Source organism: Lutjanus erythropterus, chromosome 7 (genome assembly GCF_056507025.1).
Source record: "Lutjanus erythropterus isolate fLutEry1 chromosome 7, fLutEry1.hap2, whole genome shotgun sequence".
In the NCBI taxonomy this organism is placed as follows: domain Eukaryota; kingdom Metazoa; phylum Chordata; class Actinopteri; order Lutjaniformes; family Lutjanidae; genus Lutjanus; species Lutjanus erythropterus.
Genome location: NC_139323.1, coordinates 38,558,982 through 38,581,426, shown reverse-complemented (window position 1 = coordinate 38,581,426; position 22,445 = coordinate 38,558,982). Strand labels below are relative to the sequence as shown.

The 22,445-nt window shown below is 40.4% G+C and overlaps 1 protein-coding gene across 2 annotated transcripts in view; it reads right to left on the bottom strand.

Annotated features, from left to right (window-relative positions):
* The window catches only part of tie1 (tyrosine kinase with immunoglobulin-like and EGF-like domains 1), a 32,470-nt gene extending 16,767 nt beyond the window's left edge, over positions 1 to 15,703 (bottom strand). The window contains exons 1-16 of one of the 2 annotated variants that reach the window (XM_084723714.1): positions 15,385 to 15,703; positions 13,219 to 13,512; positions 12,929 to 13,039; positions 12,609 to 12,764; positions 11,298 to 11,429; positions 10,025 to 10,201; positions 9,771 to 9,899; positions 9,398 to 9,543; positions 6,920 to 7,064; positions 6,648 to 6,806; positions 6,000 to 6,140; positions 3,835 to 4,137; positions 1,725 to 2,015; positions 512 to 705; positions 196 to 342; positions 42 to 105 (exon numbers count right to left, since the gene is read on the bottom strand). In XM_084723714.1, coding sequence (XP_084579840.1) covers positions 42 to 105; positions 196 to 342; positions 512 to 705; positions 1,725 to 2,015; positions 3,835 to 4,137; positions 6,000 to 6,140; positions 6,648 to 6,806; positions 6,920 to 7,064; positions 9,398 to 9,543; positions 9,771 to 9,899; positions 10,025 to 10,201; positions 11,298 to 11,429; positions 12,609 to 12,764; positions 12,929 to 13,039; positions 13,219 to 13,512; positions 15,385 to 15,448 — 2,653 coding nt within the window. In that variant the 5' untranslated portion in view covers positions 15,449 to 15,703. The remainder of the gene's footprint in view (positions 1 to 41; positions 106 to 195; positions 343 to 511; positions 706 to 1,724; positions 2,016 to 3,834; positions 4,138 to 5,999; positions 6,141 to 6,647; positions 6,807 to 6,919; positions 7,065 to 9,397; positions 9,544 to 9,770; positions 9,900 to 10,024; positions 10,202 to 11,297; positions 11,430 to 12,608; positions 12,765 to 12,928; positions 13,040 to 13,218; positions 13,513 to 15,384) is intronic. The other variant, XM_084723715.1, reaches the window with a different exon arrangement.
* Positions 15,704 to 22,445: the final 6,742 nt, after the last annotated feature.

The following is a 22,445-nucleotide window of genomic DNA, read 5'->3' as shown; positions in this document are numbered from 1 at the left end:
GTATCTGTATCTGTTTGAGAGTGCTTGTATTAATGTGCTACCTTTCAGCATCTTGATGGCTGCGCTCATTTTATTGCCGTCCTTCTTGATCATGGCTTTGATGACCTGGTTTTGAAACAGCCATTAGCTTAAATGTTTGACCCAGTGACCGAAACATTTTGAAATATTCAGGAAGTACATTAAAAGCCTAAACACCTGGCCAAAGTTTCCCTCTCCAATGACATCTTCAAACTTTATGTCCTCCCACTCCAGGATTGGATAGGTGAGGGGCTCTGGCGTTGGTTTGGGCCTTCGTGTCAGGGTCAAAGTTCCTGAGTTAAACTGCAGAATAGTCTCCTCACCCTGTGGGTATAAACAGTCATAAGCTTGGCAATAAATACAAACATATTAAAGATCTCTAAAGTAGGATTTTCTCAAAACACACTTGAGCTTTTGTGAGATCAGTTGTGATATCAACCAGGATTTAGAAAATACCTCAGCTTTCCAAAATTCTGATTTAAAAACATCTTACCGATCCGGACTGATAGGTGAACGTGCGCCGGCGGTTGAGCAGCGTCTTGCGGATGAAGAAAAGCGCTAACAGTGCCAGCAGGATAGTCACACAGGTGACAGTTACTGAGCCCACAACTGCCACCAACAGCTGGTAACTGTCCCCAGCAGGCCTCCCAGCCACACCCTGGGTGGTCGGGGTTAAACTCTGAAGGCCTTTTTTTTTTGGCAGAGATGAAAAGGGAGGACAGGCAGGCAGGACAGAAGATGGAGAGAAAAACATGAAGGGAGATGGAATGATTTTCAGATAGTGTGGATAAATAGGCTGTCTATGTATTATTATCCTGAGTAAATCCCTGTCCCTGCGTGGGTGGTCTTATTCAACGCCACCTGGGAAAAGTACAGTCAGAAATGTTCCACAGGGAGCTACTTTTAGCTTGACGGGAAAATAAATGCATCCAAGAAACCATGGAAAGTCCTTAAAGGGATAGTTCTGATTATTTGAAGTGGGGTTGCATGAGGTAGTTGTTGGTAGTCAGTGAGCTTGCCCCCAGCTAGGTGAAGTGTACGGGGGCACTGAACTGCTTTGGGCAGGATCAGCTCAGGACAGGACAGGACAAATCACTTATCAAAGGTTCACCTAAAGAAATCACTATCAGTTTAAGTGTCAGCTATATTTAGAATATTTTCACCACTTTACTTTGCCATCAGACAGCCGTTTCCAACAGGAAACCACTGGAATATAGGCCAAATATTGCTCTCTCTCCAAACAAACCAAACTCTTGGGAAAATCAGTAATTTTACTTCGCAGAACATGGGAGTTACTGGTCTACCACTGCCTTGTTTTGTTAGTTAGCTTGTGTTATTGTGTGACCTTCGTGTTTTAAAAGGATAGTTTGGGTTCACCAAAGTCACACAATAACACAAACAATCGAACAGGTCAAGGCAAAGACAGACCGGCAACTCCTGTGTTCTGCAAAGTAAAATTACTGATTTTATCAATAGACTTTGTTGGGTTTGGAGAGTGCTATATTTGGCTTCCGTACCAGTGGTTTCCTGTCATAAAAGTCTGTCTGACAGCACAGTAAAGTGGTGAAAATATTCTAAATCAATAGACCAAACAGTATCTACGTGTCATAGACGTTTCCTGTGATCTCTTTCGCAGCATATTAGATCATACCGTAGTAATGGTGCACAAAAGTGGGTGAGCAGCAGACAATAACTTCCCCACTCACCATCTCCCTGTGTCATCGCCTGAACAAACTTGCTCCACTCTCCTGGCACTTTGGAGAAGGCCCTCACTCTGAACTGGTAGAGCGTGCTGCCGTTGAGTGCTGTCACGTCTTTGGTGGTCTTGTTTCCATCGTCTGTGTCCACCCAAGGGTGAGGGCTCCCCTGGCCAACTGGCTGGTATTCTATGATGTATTTAATGATGCCTCCATTGGGATCTTCGGGGGGCTGCCACCTCACCTGGATGGCTGACACGGACAGAGGCAGGGCCTGGACGTTGCGTGGGGATGACGGACCTGAGACACACAGAGATGATCATAGTTAGGGCAATCAACAGTGACTCTGTAAAACTATATTCTTACTACTCCAGTCAAAGGCTTTTATGCTTAATCCCAAAGACAAGGGTTTAGTTGCATTAATTGTTGGATGATGATGGATCTTTTTCTAACTAACTGATCTTCACTGATTGCATATTAAACTGGATTATTCCAAGACACAAAACTATCAGCTGATAACCTTTTTCTTTTTAGGTTTGTGGGCAGGGAGAGAGTCACCAAACACTAATCCTATTCTTTTCCTGAGTGTTTAAAATTAATCTACACTCTTAAAAAGCTGGGACATTGTGTAAAACATAAAAAAAAAACAGAGTGCAATGATTTGCAAAGACTTTTCAGACTATAATCAGTTTGATACAGTACAAAGACAAGATATGTAGTATTCAAACTGATTAACTATACACTCATTCTGAATTTGATTCCTGCAACACGTTCCACACAGACAAAGTCATGTTTACCACTGTGTTACATCACCTCTTCTTTGAGGACTGAGGACACTAAATGTTGAAGTTTTGAGAGTGAAATTCTTCTCATTCTTCCTTGATATGTGACTTCAGTTGCCCAACAGTTCGGGGGCTCCGGTGTCATATTTTGCACTTCATAATGCACCACACATTTTCAGTGGGAGACTGGATTGTGAAAGAATGCGTCTTCTCAGTGTCTTGCTGAAATAAGCAGGGGCGTCTCTGAAATAGACCTCATTTGGATGATGGCATACGTTGCTCCAAAACCTGCATATACCTTTCAGCATTAATGCTGCAATCAAAGATGTGACAGTTACCCATGATGCCATGGGCACTAACACACCCCAACGCCATCACAGATGGTGGCTTTAGAAGTTGGTGCTGGTAACAATCTTGATGGTCCCTTTCCTCTTTTGTCTGGATGACACAACATCTATGATTTCCAAAAACAATCTGAAATGTGGACAGACCACACTACACTTTTTTACTTTGTGTTGGTCCGTCTCAGATGAGCTCCAGTCCAGGGGAGTGTCTTGATGTTGTTGATGTATGGCTTTCACTTTGCACGGTGGAGTCTTTACGTGCATTGTGTTCACCGACAGTTTCCCAAAGTGTTCCTGAGCCCATGTAGAATCATTTCCACAATCATGACGGTTTTTAATGCAGTGCTGCCTGAGAGGTCAAAGGTCGCAGGTATTCGATGTTGGTTTTCTGCATTGCCCCTTACATGAAGAGATTTCTTTGGATTCTCAAAATCTTTTAATGATATTATAAATCCACAAATGTCTTGCAGGTTTGCTTTGGGAAACATTGTTCTCATACTGTTGGACTGTTTTCCCACACAGTTTTTCAAAGCAGTGAACCTCACCCCCTCCATGTTTGTGAACAACCAAGGACACCCCTTTAATACACAGTCCTGATACGGTTACCTGCTACCTATTAACCAGTTTACCTGTGAAAAGCCTCAAGCTTTTTTTTTTAAGCTTTCTACAACATTCCCAGTCTTTTGTTGCTCTTGTCACGACTTTTTTTTAAATGTGTTGCAGGCATCAAATGCAGAATGAGTGCATACGGGGGAAAAAAATTAGTATGGAAAACAAGTATTTGCAAATCATTTAATTCTGTTTTTATTTACATTTTATGCAGCGTCCCAACTTTTGTGGTATTTGGATTGTACATGTGGGACTTTAACATACTCTTTATTGTGTTACCTCATGTTTTGTCACACAACTGCTGTAAATGTGTTATAAAGTGGAATGAAAATCTAGAAACATTTAGAAGGAGCTTTCCATGCAGCTCATTAACAGCAGAGTTACCCTGGCTGTGGATGCGGAACTGGTAGGGTTTGGAGAGCGGCCCCTTGCTGCCACAGTTGATGAGTTGCACCACCACAGTGTAGTCTTGCTGGTACTCCAGGTTGTGGAACTTTGTGGAGAGCACATTGAGTAGGGTGGTCTTCTCCAGTGGTTTCTCATTGTAGGGCGGCGGCCCAGAGAGCTGCACTAAAAAGCCACTGGCTGTGGCGGCATTAATGCCATTGTTGGCGGGCAGTCGCCAGCGCACAGTGGCGTTGCGGCCTTCCACCGAACTGATGTCAATCTCAGGTTGAAGTGTGGGCGCTGCAGCGACAGAGAACACAGGATGAGCTGAGGGGACTGACAGCTCCTTGTGACTTTCTCTCATTAGGTCAGTAACGGTTGCTTCAAACGGACGGATAAAGCACTTTAAAATTAATTGGATGGGTACTTCAATTTACATTTCAACTGATCCTTCTTAAGTCCCACCCCTTTTGCTCTGTGCTCCAATAACTGTTGAGCAAGGTTGGTTCCTTACTCAACTGTCTCCTTTCCTGTTTCCTCCCATGTGCTAGGCTCATCTCACTATTAGTTTTTGAAGTTATGTGTTTCTCCTTCCTGCCGCTCCACTCATTCTCTGCTGTTTCTGCTGTCGCTACGGTGCAGAAGTCACCGACGGTGTTCTGTCAGGTTCCTGTAATGTTGTAACTCGATTGTTGTATTTGTTGTACTGCAGTAAAAAGCTGAAATCCACCTGCCCCTCCGAAAGCTGTCATCCGGGGGGAAACACTGACGTCTGCGTTGAAAAACAAACTTTGAAGATGGTTGGGGATCTTTTGTTGACATTAGCTAGCCACTTAGCTAGCATTTTGCTAACATTAGTAACCTTAAGATATCACTTCACAGGAAAATAGGAAGTTGACCAAGGTGCCAAGTTTGCTCGACAGTTAATGGAGCACAGAGCAAAAAGGGGGCAGGTCTGAGGAAGGGTCAACTGGCTGTGGTATAGTCACTAGGACTGTTAGCTCACAACAAGAAGGTACTACCTTTAAGTCCAGAGACACTTTGAAGGTATGAAAGTGTTTGCATGTCTGCACCTCAAATCAAAACTACATACTAATTCTAAGCAGGCTTTATGTATATTGTCTGTTTACAAGGGGGGAAAAACAAGGTAAATCATACTCAGAACAGTGATTCACCCTTGATTTTTGAGTCTGATGCTTTTAGAGCATAGTGATGCACCTTATTCTCCCACAACACATTGCACAAAGCAAATGGAGGAGCTCACAGCTGGAAAAAATAAACAAACACACTGTCCCTTTGTTCAATTTCAGTTGAATTCTACTGTTCAGCTGGCAAGAACTGTATCAATTCCTTTCAGTAAAAACTCTTGAAATATGGTGAGTTTGTGCATATTAACATAAAAAAGTTTACAGTTCACTGGAAACAGTTAGTGAGTAGTACAGAATTGGGACAATCTTAAGTAGCCTGAAAACATGGATGAATGGCTTTCTTAAATACAGTCTTTTTTAATGCATGATCTCATCTGCATCATATGCCATTTTGAATACAGCTTCTCACTCCACAGTCTTAAACTGTTCTGTGGTAGTAGTTAGTTTATGCTTGTGCAAGAGGCCTACATTCCTGTAAGAGATACAATTTGTTCCATCTTAAACATGGACCTCACCACATGTTGTCATTTCATTTTTTTCCATAATCTTTTCTTGCACTCACACACTCAGATATGCTCTCTCTCTCTGCACCACAATCACTGAGAAATAAATTCTGCTATTTGAACTCAGATTCTCACTCTTCTTGATTAGTTTTGTGATTCCTTGCTGACTGACGACAAAGGTTGATTTTGGTTATTTTAGTGTGAATCCCATAGAGTCTTACTTTATTTTAGGAAAGGGTCCACAGATCATTTCAGTCCACTGGCGTCTTTCTATGTTTACAGACACGGTTTGCTCACCGGGAAAAAGACAACTGGCTCCTTAAGGCCTGGGAAAACCACTGCTCAGCAAAAAATGATGAGAATTTACTATTAATCTAACCAAGACAGTTATGGTTGCTCAAGTGCTGCGGTCCAGACTATAGACATTTGTTCCCAGGAAAGAGTTCCAGATAAACATACTCATGCAGGGTAAGCACGTGAACCAGACAGCCCAGTTATCTGTGGGTCTTACCCGGACAGTCGGTCTCCATGATGGCCTCCGGCCCCGGGTCCCCCTCCCCGCCTTCCCCAGGACGACTCAGCTGGACACGGACATGGTAGCTTGTTGAAGGTTCCAGGTTCATCAGCGTGATGGGCTCATTGTCACTATAAACTGAAAGAAAGTGGAGGTAGGAAATGATGGTTATTTAAGATATGTTTGGATAACATTTTACTTAAATGTTGTTTAAGCATTGCTATGGCAACAGCTACATGCACAGATGTTGCAGACAGTAGCTTCTTCAAATTTCACAACTTTCCTTATTTGTTCTGTTATTTTTTTTTTTAGCTTTATTGTTGATAAATGTATCACATATGACAGAAATACACTTGAAGACATTGAAAAGGAAGCATGGGATTTTTTTTATCTTATTAGATTCTGAATTTAATTATGTGCATTGCATGTGTGTGTAGCATGAATGAACAGGAACTCTAAAAACATACATCTCTAGAAGTATTATGTAAGGGATAATTATTATTGTGAAATAAATGCTGACAGGATGATGCAGGGCTTGAATCATCCTGCAGGGGCTGATCTTATATTGTGTTGAAATAATGGCGACTATTGCTTTCTGAGATGAATACTGACTAAATGACATCTTTGATATCTCTGCCTGCTTACCTATGATGGAGGACCAGGAGTCTCCGTTCCCCACAGGCTTGTAGAGGAGCCTGGTGGAGACGATGGGGCCGTCTCCTCTGTGGGAGTCCACCGGCATCACCAGCAGCTGCTTACTCCTTTTCTCCAGCAGTTTGGGAGCAGTGATGGGCACAGGGGGCTCTGAGAAGACACAGCAGAAGGTTTTAAAAATTAGACACGGTGACATATTTTCATCCCTGCTCATTATTTCAAATTTTACTCAACGGGACACACACACACACACACACACAGACCTTTAATGGTGAGGTTGAACTTGCGGGAGTCCTGGCCTCCATTGGTGGACACCCTGCACTCCCACAGCCCTCCTTGTTGAGCGCTCAGACGGGGGATCTCAAACTGGGCTGTGCTCTTATTAGAATCCATGACAGTACGGGAGGCCTGAGAGTGAAACACGCAACACACAACAGCAACAGAACGATGAAAACCACATTTTCATTTCCTGAGCCTATTTTTTCTGCTGCTTGGATTAGTGTTAGGAACGTTGTCACCCTGAGAAATTTCTCAGTTCCCGAGGGAAGTGCTGGCACAATTCTTTATCAGATTGTTTTTATTATCAAGGAAGCAACACAGAAAGAATAACACAGAGACTGAACATGTCACTTATAGGCAACACGTGGTAACTGCTGCACTGTAGAGTGATACAGCCTTATCTGGTCAGGCCATTGTGTTGTTCACTTCCTCAGAGACTGACTCAACCTTCAGCTCAATCTTAAAGGCAAAGTCCAATTTATTTTAATGTCGGAAGTCGGAGCTTGGAAATACATCACACACGAGTTGGCCACGTTTCGTTGATGGAAAAACACTTCACTGTGCTTGGTAACAAATAATTACCTGGTATTTTGTGCATAAAAACACCACAGCAACATGTCCACAGACAGAACCTGGACCTGATTTAATGTGAGACACAAAAGACAGAAGTGCTAATAAACAGCTCTGACTACTTTTGATGCGTTGCAGCAGCCATCTTGGATTTTGAGGTTGGGGTTAGTGAGGTTTCTCTAATTTTCTGAGTAAGAAATCCCACTTCAGGGGAAGTTCCAGCTGAAATTTCCAACTGAAGCCTTGAAACTATGACTTCCCAGTTCAAATGGAAAGCATCATTATTCTTCAGCGTTAGATAAGAGTTACGACTGAGAAGGTCAACACAGGCCCTCAAGTCTGTTTGTTAAGCACAGAGCTATAACCCAGAGGTTGTTAGCTTAGCTTAGCATAACGACATGTAAACAGCTAGCCTGATTCTCTACAAAGTTGAAAAATCATCCCAGATAAATCTCCTTAATTAACATTTTGTATTTTGTTTGTTTAATCTCCACACAAAATGAAATGCAAAAAAAAAAAAAAAACAATTTGGAGTTACCGTTTATTCCTCACTGGTTGTTTCCAACCTCAAAATGACGACTAGACTCCTGAACAATGTTCAACTGTTGCTTGTCAAGAAATTATTAACTCACTTTAAAACCACAAATTTTCCTTTTTTCCTGTTTCTGTCTGTGTATGAATTAAGCAAATCAGACAGCATGTTAATTGATGACCTGATAACCTATTATATGCATATACCTCATTATTACCTATTTTTAAACTTGGACAACTTGGAGGAGCTAGGCTAGCTGTTTCTCCCTGCTCCCAGTCTTCATGTTAAGATGAACTAATCACCTCCCAGCTCCAGCTTCACAGTTAACACAAACACATGACAGTGACATCAATATTTTCATCTAACTCCCAACAAGAAAATAAAATAGTCTATTTCCCCAAAAGTCATACTATTCATGTTACTAAAGCTGGGATCATTACGTTGCATAATATTGTCTCTTTCTTAATGAAAATCCACCAGATCAGTGGTTTCCAAACTTTTTTACATCACAGGAATCCTACACAGGAAAGTTTTTTTTGTTGTGGCACCCCGAGGCGACTGTAACCCAAATCCCGAATAGCCCGAACATGCATATATGTACACAGATGCTTATTCTATATTTCTTTTTTTCTGAACCTACATGCGCTCAGCAGATTTACAGATAAATACTCAACTTAAAATTAACAATAAATGCAAATTAATACTCAATGATTTTCTTTCATTTTCCTCAAAGTTAAAATTAGCTACAAGGACAAATAAACAAAAAAAAGGTTGCAGGCATTTTAATGGAGCATGTGAGCCTGCTGCAGGCTAGCACACACTCTCTGATGTGAGAAGAAAGAAAGAAAGAAAGCATAACCCGCAGGTCTGACTGCAGTGGTACTTTCTATTCTGGTTTTCATGAATACTTTTGATGAGAGAGCCAGATCACACATCTACTGATGTTAGGAACGTGGAAAACCACTGTGAAGGTGACAGGGGTCGATATCCTCATTCCAGAAGCAACCAAAATCTGTTTGTTAAGCTTTTGGCTAAGTGTTCAGCCTAATTTTAGTTTAGCTGGTCCGCTCAGATTCAGTTATCTCAGATTGTGTTGAGGGATGGGATGTAACAGCGTTTCTTTGAGCTCTGTTCACCCAGTCTGGTCTCAATCCCAAGGATATAAATGTTGCAGCACCCTTGGCCCATCCTCAAGGTGCTGCACCCACTTTGCCACTATAGTGGATCACCCTGCATGTGTGGCCTTATAGGAAATCTCTTCCTGACTATCTTGACTTACATTTTATCAAACTTGTGTATTTTGATTGTTTTTATCCAGCCTTACTGTAAGTTATCCTGGAAGGAGTGTTGCATGCACTACCTTGAGCACAGTGCTGTCCAGCTTCCGCAACTCAATGCTGTCATGGCTGGGCAGCGGGTTGCCTGTGGCTGAACAAAAGATCTTGGGGCTGGAGTTCAGATTCCACTCCAAATTACAATCCAATTCCAAGATCTGAGGAGCCCGGTCTGGAAAAAAGAGAGAGAAGAACAGGCAAGGAACAGAGATTAAGAAGAGACAAAGTGGATAGTGACAGAGGATGTGGCAGTCGAGAGAATTATAAATCAGTGGATAGGAATAAAATGGGTTAATGGAGATGTGCTGTGGATGGATGAAGAGAAAGAATATATAATGTACATTCAACAGAGGAGGCAGAGCTGGAAGGAATGAATTAATATGACATGTCAATACCCACCAGACTTCTCACAGTGCTGTCCTCTCCACCCTGTGGGACACTGGCATCCACTGAAACGGTTGCAAACTCCTCCGTTCTGGCACTTGCAGCTCAACTTGCAGTCTGGTCCATACATGTCATTATGGCAGGCTGACGACAGAAAACAGAAAACTAAACTGCATATTGTGACAAACACAAAAGTAAAAACATCTCATTAAAACGTACACACACACATTACTTAATGCAGAGGTGAACCGGAGTTATGTAGTACTCACGTTTTTCACAGTGGCTCCCGAACCAGCCGCTGGAGCAGGAGCAGCCGTAAGGGTCCGGCAGACAGAAGCGAAGCCCCTTACAGCTCTGCTCGGGGTCACATGAGTGCTGGCAGGTTCGCCCAAACATGGAGCCGCATGAGTGCTGGCAGTTTCGACCAAACATTCCTTCTCTGCAGGCTGCAGGCCACCAGAGAAAGACAAATTCACAAATGTGTTTATTTTAATTTCTGAAGTTTTGCTGTATCATGCCTACACCCGCCTTGCAAAACACTACAGAGCCAATGTGCCAATGTACTCGTGTAACCTGCAGATTTTGATTTCATAGTTACATTTGATTGCATTTTGTTTAAGTCTACAATATCCAATGTGCTTCTATATGATGCTCAGAAGAATTAAAAATGTCATTGCCAATATGTACAAAGGTGAACTGTTTAGGCACAGTCATTACCCAAATACAGTGAAGATGTAATGTTGATCCAATGTCTGCCATTTAAATGAAACATCATATAGCCCATGATATTGAAAATACTGCAAATTATAATGAACATGAGCATGATACAGTCCATAACATGTACTAACAGTTCAAGGCACTCACAATGAAAACTGCTATGTTGAAATTGACCCACTTTGGCTCAGTATGGCACAGATACGAGAAAATGGGACGCTTTGATTCTTTTTGATTCTCTCAACAGAGTTAACAGCAAAAACTACAAAACACATATGGTTGACCAACCTACCAACATGATTTTCCCGGGTGTTTCCTTATTCATTTCTGTGCTAATTTAGTCAATAAGAGTGGTAAAGATTTGCATTGCATTAAGGAAATTCATATTTTCATTGGGGAATGACATCCTGAATTAGTGGCATACGCATATGACTAAATTGTGTTTAAGTCAGCTGTACTGATACGACAGACTTTTGGACTGTTAAAACTTAAAACTTAAAAGCTAAATCAAATACATAAGTGGCCCAGAGCAGCTTCCTTCAGGAACCTCACATCCCACAGACATGCAATCAGAATAACTTCCATGAAAACAGACTTTCTGTGATCTGTTTACCTGAAGGCTTTGCACCAAGAAGAAGCTTGTGGTCAGTAACATTAAGTTTTGTGCATATTGATCCATGTGGTTAACATGTAGACAGTGGGTCTAAAGAATTTTGATGGAAATCTGACTTTATAAACATATAAACTCTTTCTCTTTCTCTCTTGCTTGTTTATAACACACCTGTGCTACTATACTTGTGAGGACATTGTATTGAGCACAGTACAAACCTGTCTCACAGCGCGTTCCCATGAATCCTGGAGGACACATACAGTCTCCGTCTGCATCATGACACACCCCGCCATTGAGACACTCCGGACAGTCCTTGTCACAGTAAAGACCCCACTTCTTACTGGGGCAGTCTACAGGGAAAAGAAGTTTTTTTTCCTTAGAGCAGTAAAAAAATGTACAAAACATAAACCTTCTTTCAAGCACAGACAGTCTGTTAATATTATATAATTCACTGTAGAATAAGTTACATATAAAGACATGAACTCATGTAGTAAAATGCACAGAAAAAAACACTTGATATGGTGGACAGAGCGAGAGACAACAGGGGAATTTCAGAGCAGAGCAGGTGGAGGGTGGAGTAGGTGTTGAAACTGCTGATGTCTCTTTATAACAGTGAGGAACGGGAAGTTAAACACGTGCTATCTCACTAAAAGACATATCAGCATGTCATGTTCAAGCTCAAATTCAATAAGCTGAAAACCAACTGCAATTGAAAATAGTGTTAATTTATAATTATATATTATATATAATTATATATACTATATAAGTATTATATATACTTTTGCCAAGAGATGAGAGAATCAATTCTGGGAAAACACAGGATCCTTCAGATAGCGAAGAAGGAAGTCAGCGAACGTGACTAAACGTGACATGAATGAAACTTTACCGTGACCTCGTCCATGAACGTAATTTCAGAGTGAGTCATGTCAGATATGAATGGTGGTTGTTTAAAACTGATCCCACGCTGCTTCAGGATGCCATCAAACTAAGTCTTTTGTTCTTGTTTTAATTTCCTCCATCACCCCTCAAATGCATTTGCAAAAACTGATAAAGTTCTGGGAAAGAATCTGTCATAAATAAACCTGAGAAACTGTTTTAATGAACCAGTGTGTAGTGGCATCTGGCAGTGAGCTCATAGATATCAAACAGCTCATGTCACTCTCCTGTTCCATGCGTGTAGGAGAACCTGGGGCGGCTGTGAAACTCGCACAAAAGGCGAATGGCCGAATCTAGAGCCAGTGTTTGGTTTATTCATTCTGGGCTACTGTGGAAACACGGCGGTGCAACATGGAAGAGGAACAGGACCCTCTGCAAATAAAAACGTCTCATTCTAACGTAACAAAAGCTCAGGAATTCTTCTTTTCAGCTGATTATACACAAATCAAAGCATACTTACAAAAATGATCTTCCATTGCTGCCAATAAATCCCTGCAAATCTTACACACTGGACACATAAAACCCTTCATACAATGTGACCGTGAGTGTGTTCAGCACATGGCTGTGTGTGTGAATGTTAGAATCCAACAAACCTCTGACAATGAGCCTCATCCAAGCTCCCTGAAGCGGGCTGTCACCCACGTAGCTGGCACTGTAGATGCCCTGGTTGGCATAAACTGCATTCTCCACTGTCAGTACAGCAGTGTCATTGATCATATCATTCCAGTGAGTCATATAGTAGTAATTTCCTATGCAAAAGACAAAATAAAAAAACACATTAACGGCATAGTTTCCAATGTGAGGTCCTCTATCCTTGTTTGCACAACATCCAAAATCAAAAATCTGCAAGTGTATGGTTGTTATTGGCGGGCGGTCTCGTAATTGATTGTTAAATTTCCTGCCTCTGGCTTACCGTTGTACTTCCAGGTCACGTCTCTCTTTTGGTAGCCAAGTAGCTGCATACTTAAATGAACTGTCTCTCCTTTGTCAGCAGTCAGTGTAAGGTCAGTTGGGACAAAATTTGCTGGAAGGAACAATAAGGAACACAGATACACACAGTTATTTTCCAAACGCGATACACCATCCAATCTGGAAGGATTAAAATAACCATAGAGCACTGATAATCGGGTCATAGTTTAGGTTTGATCCTAACAGGAAGTAGAAACTTAAAAAAAAACATGGTTTTATGAAGTCTGAACTCACCCTTAATGTTGTTGATCATTGTAACTGTCTCCACTGGGGGAGTTTCCTGAGTGGATTCACAGTAGAAGATACCGATAGAATCAAAGTCCCGAAAGTCTCTGGCCACCACCTGCTTGTTCCTGGGCTTATGCACTGTGAAATTTGGCTTCTTGGGGAACTTGAGGATTTCGTTGTCTCTCTTGATGTCCAGCTCAACCTGGGCAGGGCTGCGCTCTCCATTGATACAAGTGATGGCGAAGCGGTTGACGTTGGTGACCTCTGCTGTGGAGATCATGGTCAAGTCGATCACGGCATCTGTGGGACAGGGCAGAGTGTTTGAAACAGTCTGACAGACAGTGAAGTTATTAGAGTCATAACGACCTTGACTCGGTTTTCAGTGGAAAGTGAAACTTCTGATCTTATGTCTTAAGATAGGAAAAGTCTAAGATTTTTTTCTCCCAATTTGGTATTACAAATGCAAATCCTAGCTGGAATCCTATCGCATCTTACTTCGTATCCGGCATCCATTGTGTAAAAGCAGTGCAGGATCAGCCATGTGGATTAAACAACTTAGCTAAAACTACCGTTAGCTAACACCATTGTTAGCTACTGATGGCTACCATTAGTGAACAGTACTATTAGTAGCTAATGCTAGTTAGTAAATCAGCCTCTACTACAGGTGGAAAAGTGAAATTAGGAGCTTTAAGGTTTTCCAATTAAAAATTTTGGTGAATTAAGATGATGGTGTTAGCTTGTGCTAACTTGTCTAAACTAAGGCTAACTTGAGTTTACCAAGATGGTTTTGACAAATGGTGTGAACTTAATGTTAGCCTTTTTTTTTTAACCCATCTATGGATGACAACTATTGAGGACATACATTGTGGGCAACATTTGATGGATGTGGCAACTCAAAATTTAATAACTTTTTTTTTAAATAATTTAATTTCACCATGTTTTGTTCAATGTAAGAGGAAAAGGTACAAGGTTTAATGTTAAATATAAAATGTTCTAAAGTTTCAGATTTTTTAAATGTCATTGCTACGTGTTATCACAAGTTTATTTAACCGCTGTTATGCGAGTTTATTAACTGTTGGGAAAATTTCCTCACAGTAGCATCCCTTGTCCTACCCTTGGTTACCATAGTAACCAAGTTTCTGTTATTGAGGAGGGTTTATGGAAATGTTGAAGTTAACTACAAAACTCTTTGGTTACTTTGAGCTGTTGCTCACAAATATGATGATAAAATCCTAAAGTTTTTTGGCTCACACAGCAACACAGTATACGCTACGGTCTTGTTCATTTTCACTGCAGGCGCACAGGATTTTTTCACAACACACAAATATCTTGCTCAGCTGGAGTAAAAATCAAGGTCACATTTGCCTCAGCATCTCTACACGTCACTGTACTGCTCCCTCTTCATACAATGCTGTTTAATGCCACTGTTTTCACATATCTGGGTGCTGGATTCAGTAGAATACATAAATCAAAATGAATCCCGTTTTGACAAATTGAAGTTAGGTCATAATGGAAAACATCAGTTTGGCACACGTTCTAGACTAAATGTGTCAAAAGAAATCACACTAAGATTAAACAAATACATTTCATCACCTCCTCTCTAGACACATGACACACAAAACTGTGCTGTAGATCATCTGAACAGTATAAAATTATACTAAAATGTATTTTGTAGTCCACAAGTATCTGTTTCTGCCACAGGTTGGAGTGTTTTCATTATAAAACTGACTCTTTGACATTTCATACACTGACACCTGAGGTACGGATTGAGAAACGTGGAAATATCAGTCCCTCTTGTACAAAACATTGCCTCAAGGATTGTAGGTATTTGAATAAAAGTGCCAAACCCAATAATGTCAGTTTGTTCAGCATTCCTTCTCCCTGGTATTTTAGCCCTCAGATCCACAGAACAATGGCAGGAAACATGGATGAGCTCCTTTTTCCCCAAAGGGTTCAGACATCTACACTCTCAACTCCGAGGGCATTTATGACTGCTTATACTTATGACTTAGAAAATATTAAGTATTTAAAAAAGAATAGAACAATAAAACCGTGTAGAGTCATGTGGGAAATTTGCTATATTTATCACATTCCTCAAAAATAAATAACAGCTTTAATATTTTGATCTGTTTAAGAGCTACACAAACAGCCTTAAAATAAGTTCTCTCTTACCAGATGAACCAAGGAAGCAGAATACAAGCACCCACAAAATCCTCATGATATTTATAATCCTCATTGGGAAAAAGTTGTCGCTGTTCAGTCGGATTTACAGACGGAGTTGTACATCCAAAACGGTGACGCTGCGTCACGACGAGTGGTGCGCGTTTTTACGCATAACGTGGCGAATCATTCAGAGCTCCAGTTCAGGTGTAAAAAACTCTTCGGTAACAAATACAGCGGTCATGTAGAGATTTCAGAGATGGTATCACGGTCCGTCACACTAACTCAGAGCTGGACTGAGCAGTAAAGCTCAGCTTTCTCTGGGTGGGAAAGGAAGGAAGAGCGTCACCAGACAGCGGAGGACTGCTGGCGCTCCAGAACAACCCCCCCCCCCCCAGCTCCCGATCCGATTAATGTATTTATGAGTTTAAACTTTGTCACTTTTTTTGTTCTAGTACAATGCCAACCACTGTGACTGTATTTGTGCCTGCAAGTTATTCTGTAATATCTAACAAATGTCTCCTTTCAGTAGTGAAATAATAAAGTGGTTATGCTTTTAATCTTGTGTGACTCTATATAATATTGTCAATGTCAATCGTTATTATATTATTCCTCAATCATCAATCAACAACTGCACGTCCAACAATGAGTATAATGGTGTTGAAAAGTTGAAATCCTATTTAATATACAGACCATAAGCAAGTTGTTTCCCCACAGGCTGCAGGAACACAGGAGAGCAAGATGAACACAACATTATAATTTGACACTGACAAGCAATGACTAGTTCCACACTGTTAATCCATCAGCTGTATATAACTGTCAATAGTCTGTCAATGTAAAGATAAGCCTGTTATCCTGAAAACAAAAGTCTATTGCTACAAAAATGCTGCTCTGGAGTCTGAGCTCAATCACTGCCTGCCAGACTCAAACCGTTATAAACATCTACTCCTTGTAAAAGTTCATTTTCTTATGACTCATAAACAGACACTGACTAATTCAGTGAACATTCAGCATTAATTTAACTCTAATTAACATGAAATGGGGAGACACAAACACTAATTCTAGTCCAGAACGGAAATTTCAAAGGAGGCCTTTGCGCTGTTTTCAGAGAAACAAATATTTCAATTTAGCATGTTTCTTTAATCTCTGATGACATGATGTAAATTTACAAGTTTTATTTGTTTAAGTCAAGTAAACTTAAAATTTCTAGTTCTTGTTTTCAGAACACTTCAGACCTTATAAAAATGAGCTCTTCTAACTTTAAAACTCTGGACTTGAAATGATGAGTTGAATGAATGTACTGCACAGAGTTCAATCAACTTATTAAATTAAGAAGAATAAAGAAACATGATGGCATTGCAGACTTCTCAGCATGCATTGTTGGAAAGTTAAACTCTCCTTACATCTCCTTTTTTTTCCACAATAGTTGAGACACTGCAAACCACGATGAAGGTTAATTCAGTCATCAATCCCTCATTGGATTGTACATACTCAGAAACATAATCCCTTTCAATCATCACTTATGACCTCACTAGAAGTGTGCGATGTTGGCTTTGCCTGCCTCTATTTTCTTGTTTTCTGGTTATTTTGCTGTGCTCAGACCGCTTTACCAAACCAAAATGTTGGTATTTGATGTCCTGTGAACGAGACTCAACAATAAAGTATCTTTCTGGTGCATTTACAGACAGCTCAGATAAATCCTACCGATTCTTTAAGCTCTTTGTCTGAAATGAAGACCAGTCTTTTCAGACTGAGAAAATGTAAAAGGAAAACAAACCTGATTTAACTTAAATTTAAATTATCATTATACATGTTTTCTCAAGTACAACTAAATTATTATCAAGTTTATTTGACCAGAAAAGTTTGTTTTGAATCATTACAAAATTACCTACCTTCTTTTTTCAAATTTAGTCACCTTAAAACTTTTAGGCAGCCTGGACACTAACTATTTTAAGTTGAAACAAACTATTTATTTTTAGTGTGCAATGTCAGAAATTTTGGATAATTCAGCATTACATTTCATGAAAATATATCTTAGATGCATTTATATGGGAACCTACACTCTCTACTACTCTCATGGCCCATGTATACTTTGAGGCTGACACTGCATTTTTTTTTTTTTTTTTTTTGCAGAGATACTGTAGGATACCAGAAGCAGCAGCAGCTGGTATCATGTTTTGCCAAATGCAACAGCTTTGTTCTTTCACTTCAATGTGTTGGTTACAATCCCTGCAGCTTTTATGATCTGCCCTCCTCTTTTCCTTCACCGTTATAATCAATCAGCCTCAGGAAATGATGAACAATATGCTTGTTGTTGTTGCTGTGTCTATTCTGCCCATTCTGCCCCCAATTTCTTTTTTTTTTTTAAGTGCTGCACTGTCTCACTTTGGAACAACTGCACACGCCTTTTCTCATTTTCTCTGCAAAAACCACTGGGCTGATTTGATGTTTTCTTTACATTTCCTCATGACTTCAGACAATTGACTTGAAGTTGACTCAACTTCTTATTGTTCTGAGATTTCCTGTTTTCAATTTCAGGAGCTCACGTGACTTTCTTTAGCCTATAGCCAATATTCTATTGGATTCTGAATTGTCAAAAAACACAAAGTAAAATAATATCTATTTTTTGTAAAGCAAAGCAATCTAAAAAAAAAAGTGAATAATGTCAAATCCTACCCAGTACCATGTCAAACAGTGCAGTGAATCACAAACTAAAAACTTAGCTTACTAACTTAAAATTACTCAGCTAACTTAAAATTAGCTGAGGCAAAAATGAAAAAAAAGGAAGAAATCAAATGAAAACAGAAATGGGCATAATATGTAGGTTGGACTTTTTTGTTTTTGTCTACAAATCACAGTGTTTCCCTTCTGACTCTTGGCAAACAAAGCTTCTTGGCGCCTGCGTTTAGCTCAGATCTGTATTGTCCGTCTGACCTGTCAGTGTGACCCGCGAAGCTCAGAAGCCAGAACAGCTTCTTTTAAAAGACCCTCTTATTTCCTCTGCACACACTTCAAACACACTTGCAGACGGGACACACTCAACAGTGAAAACAATGATACTGAACTGTCAAGGCAAAATTGCTAACTGCATGGTTGCGGTTGCACCAGATGCATATGTACAGTTTTGTCAAAGGTGGACAATAAAACAATATGCAACAAACGCAACTATGGGTCTTTTCTGGTCATTTTTGCAGGTTTAGCCGAATTCTGTAGGCTTTGTGATTAAAGTTTAGGGAAACAGATGAGAAGAAGAGCCAAGGAAAAATTGCGAACAGAGAAGAGACAAAAAAGTGTTTGCGTGCTGCAGACAGAGCTTGGCGGAGTCTCTATAGGAAGCCAAAAGGGAAAAGACCAGAGGCTGGGTCAACACAGATGCTTCAGCCTCTGGCTGCATTAAGGCTGTCAGCAGCCAGAAACCAGGGGTGGGTGCTTGTGTGTGTGTGTGTGTGTGTGTGTGTGTGTGTGTGTGCATGAACATGTGTGTGCACATGTTATGGTGCACTGAAGTGAGAGGGAAGCGACAGACTGTAAGCATGCATGTGTTGTGTAACTGTGTGTGTGTACATAAAGTGTGTGTGTGTAGTTGGAGGAAATTATTTTGGTGGGGTGGACATGCAGAGCGCAGGACAATCTGTGCTCCTCAGACATGAGCCATTGTATCCAGAGGTCTTTGTTACTCTGTAGTAATTATGAACTGTGTTTGTTGTTAGAGTGTCTGCCGCTTGCTTTATGGCACTACCAGACAAAGATCGGGCTCAGTGTGTCCCCTGGCCGAGTTCAAAAAGCACAATAGTGCCTCAGTACGCAGAATAACAGTGCAGAGGTGAAAATCTTGAGCAATCTTCTTCAAGCCTCCAAACAATCTTTTTCAGGCCTGCACACTACGATACAGGGTTCAGGAGCAGCATGCATCTTTTAATCGAGATGAACTGGTAGAAATAAATGCATAACCTAAAGTTACGGTAGGTTTATTTTATTTAGCGTATTTTAGAAGCATGTTTTGTTCTTTGTTTAAATTCACTTTACATCATGACAGCAATCAATAAATCAAATTATCTGACAAGAAAAAAGAAATCCTTTCAAAATCACGCTTACTCTTTCTCGTTATCAAAACCAAGTCCCTCGACTCCAGCTTAAATTCAATTCAATTTTAAAGAGGCACTGCATACTTAAGCATGTTTTTGAGCTGTAAACTAAAATTAATTAATAAAAATCTGCATTTCACAGGTTGAAAGTGGCTGGAAATGTCACCTACTGTTTTAAATCATCCTTAAACTTGAAAGGCTGGTGCTTAGAGCCAATCGTTCTGGATAAATCAAGATTTTGAGATTTATATAAAAAAAGAAAGTTAACACCTTCTAATTATTGGAGCTGGGGGACCAACATTCAACAATCAGGTCTAGACCTTACTCTTTATAAAACTAATACACCCAATAGTTCCCACCATGCACTAAGGCAAAACCTTCTTTTAAACAGGCAGAAACCATGAGTGGATCCTGACTCTTTTATAAATTACTTGTAATAATTAATAAATTGTGACGTCCTTGTTGACAGTGGGTTGTGTCATGCAGCCAGCGATCTATGTAAGGTATTTTCAGCACTGACTGTAACTATATAGTCAGATTTTTGAGTAATCTTAATAATCTCATTGGAAAATTGGACTCCTCATGTTTATCCTTGTCTGTGATATTTTATTCTGTATCATCTGTACCAGTCTACAAGGCCACCCTTGAGCTGAATTTTTCACAAACTCCACTGAGAAAAGTCATTGTGGTGAGCTGACAGATTGTTGGGAAAATGTCACCTAAATTGTGTCAAACCGTAAATTTACAGCAGCACACTCCTGGGCATGTTTTAGTGGTTTCTGACATTTTGTTGTGGTTGTAGTGGAGGAGGTGGTGATGGCAAAGCTGGTGGTGGTGGTGGGGGGGAGGGGGTCTGGAAGTGAGACCGGCAACAGAGGCGGGAGGTCTCTCAGACTTTGTGAGAAAGTTTGTATTAAATTCCCATTTCCTCTCATTGTGTGGCAAGCTGGCCTGGCTCCACACGCACTGATCCTGCTGGGCCCTGGGAGCCTCAGCAAGGGTGTCACTCACACCTCTCAGACCCCCCGAAATTACCCCCCTTGATTCCTCCCCAACTGCAGTTACAAACTCCTGACCTCCATCCCAGTGTACCCCATGCTGTCTGATAGAAAGCCTTCCCATGGATGGAGACCTACAGAGACACGAATCATGTGTGCTTAAAAATGTGATTACATGAGTGTTTGTGTGTATGAGAGAAAAACCTTTAAGCTATAGAGTGAATGAGGCGATGATAGACACGAAGAGATTTTAAGATATAACATGTGTGTGAGCGTTATTAGAGCAACCCCCGTCTTACAGAGTCGGATTTCCCCAAAGATAAAGTGCTCTAATGCTTTGATAACCCCAGTATTATTTCAATGGAGGTTCTGAAGGTGTTTACACTCTCATGTGGTCTGTGTTTGAGATTTCCAACACTTACGTGGTGACAAACTGACAGGTTGATGCAGTATCACCGCAGCTACATTTCCCACAGAGTTAGCTGAGGCGGTCAGACAGTCATGTTCCTGTTGGGCAAGTGGGTGTTTGGTGAATTGCATTTTTGAGTGTGGCCACAATGTAATACCACACAGCCCCCAGGTTTCCAATTTTTCTTGGTAGATTGGGAATCTATGCCAGAATCAATGTTTTGGTTAAAATGGACCCAAACTCACACATTTCTTTTTGCTATGTTAGCTCCAAGAATGGTAATGCTGGTCTGCCAGTCACTTTAGCCAAACCAAAATATCTTAACAAACATGGATGCCAAGACTCACAAGTCAATCGTTAAATGCTTCAGTCAGTAGACTGAGGACAATGGTTTGGAAACAATTAAAGAGTTTAACAAAAGTTTTGTGTTTATTACTGAGTCACCACATCCTCATACTTACACAGCAAAGGTTGACTGCCAATTACTCCCAAAATTACACATATGACCAGTGGAGAGAACCAGCAGCGACAGGCTTACCCGACCTTAACTACATTACGTATGTCACGTAACATAACTCCCGTAACATTACACACAGTTTGGTCAGGTTTAGGCAACAAAACTACTTGGTTAGGGTTAGGAAAACATTGTGATTTGGGTTAAAACCACTAGTGATGGATGTCATCTGTTGGGCATCATTGACAGGAGTCAGTCATTAGGGATCACCACCTAACAATAAACGCATATATCGATTGGAATAAGCTGCTTGCACAATTGACTAACATGCACAATTTTCTGGTGAGGATGGGCGAGGAATAATTTCTGGTAAGGACTGTCCTTGATCAAAGAGGCATAGGTTTGTAGCGTGTGCACTTCCTATTGTTCAAGCTTCTACTTTGCCTTTAGAAATCCCCAGATGATCGGTGTGAGACTCTGGATTGCAATGAGATTTGGTTAAAAATAAATAAATAAATGAATAAATAAATAAATAAATAAATAAATAAATAAATAAATAAATAAATAAATAGATAATTAAAAAAAAAAAGTTGAAAAAATCTGAAGTGATCCACTGACATTTGACATTTGTAGTTTTAAGTGAAATGTCTCAACAATGATTGGATGGATTGTCATGAAATCTGATCTGATCTTAACTCACCATAATGGTTCACTGCAAAACTAACAAGACTTTTGCAGTGAACCATTATGAAAGACATGCTACTTTTAGCATGCACCCTAATTTAAGATTGTGAAGATGGTTAATATAACACCTGCTGGTGTGTTCCAGTAGCTCACTTGGCAGAGTGTCTTCTTTTTTCCAAGTGTGTAGAATATGGATTATCAGCTGGCACCAAATCCAGCTTCCCATCTGGCCTGCAGAGGGACCACTGATGAAATCATAGCAATGCTTATATGTATGCAGTGTTACAAATGGGAGGAATTCCCAGAAAAAAAATATTGTATTGTTTCTATTGATGCATACTAAACATTTCCTACTGCTGCAGCTTCACATTAAATGTGTTTATTTTGAAGATGTCACAGAAAATGCAATGTCTTTTTTTTTTTTTTTTATCAAAAATGTGTCT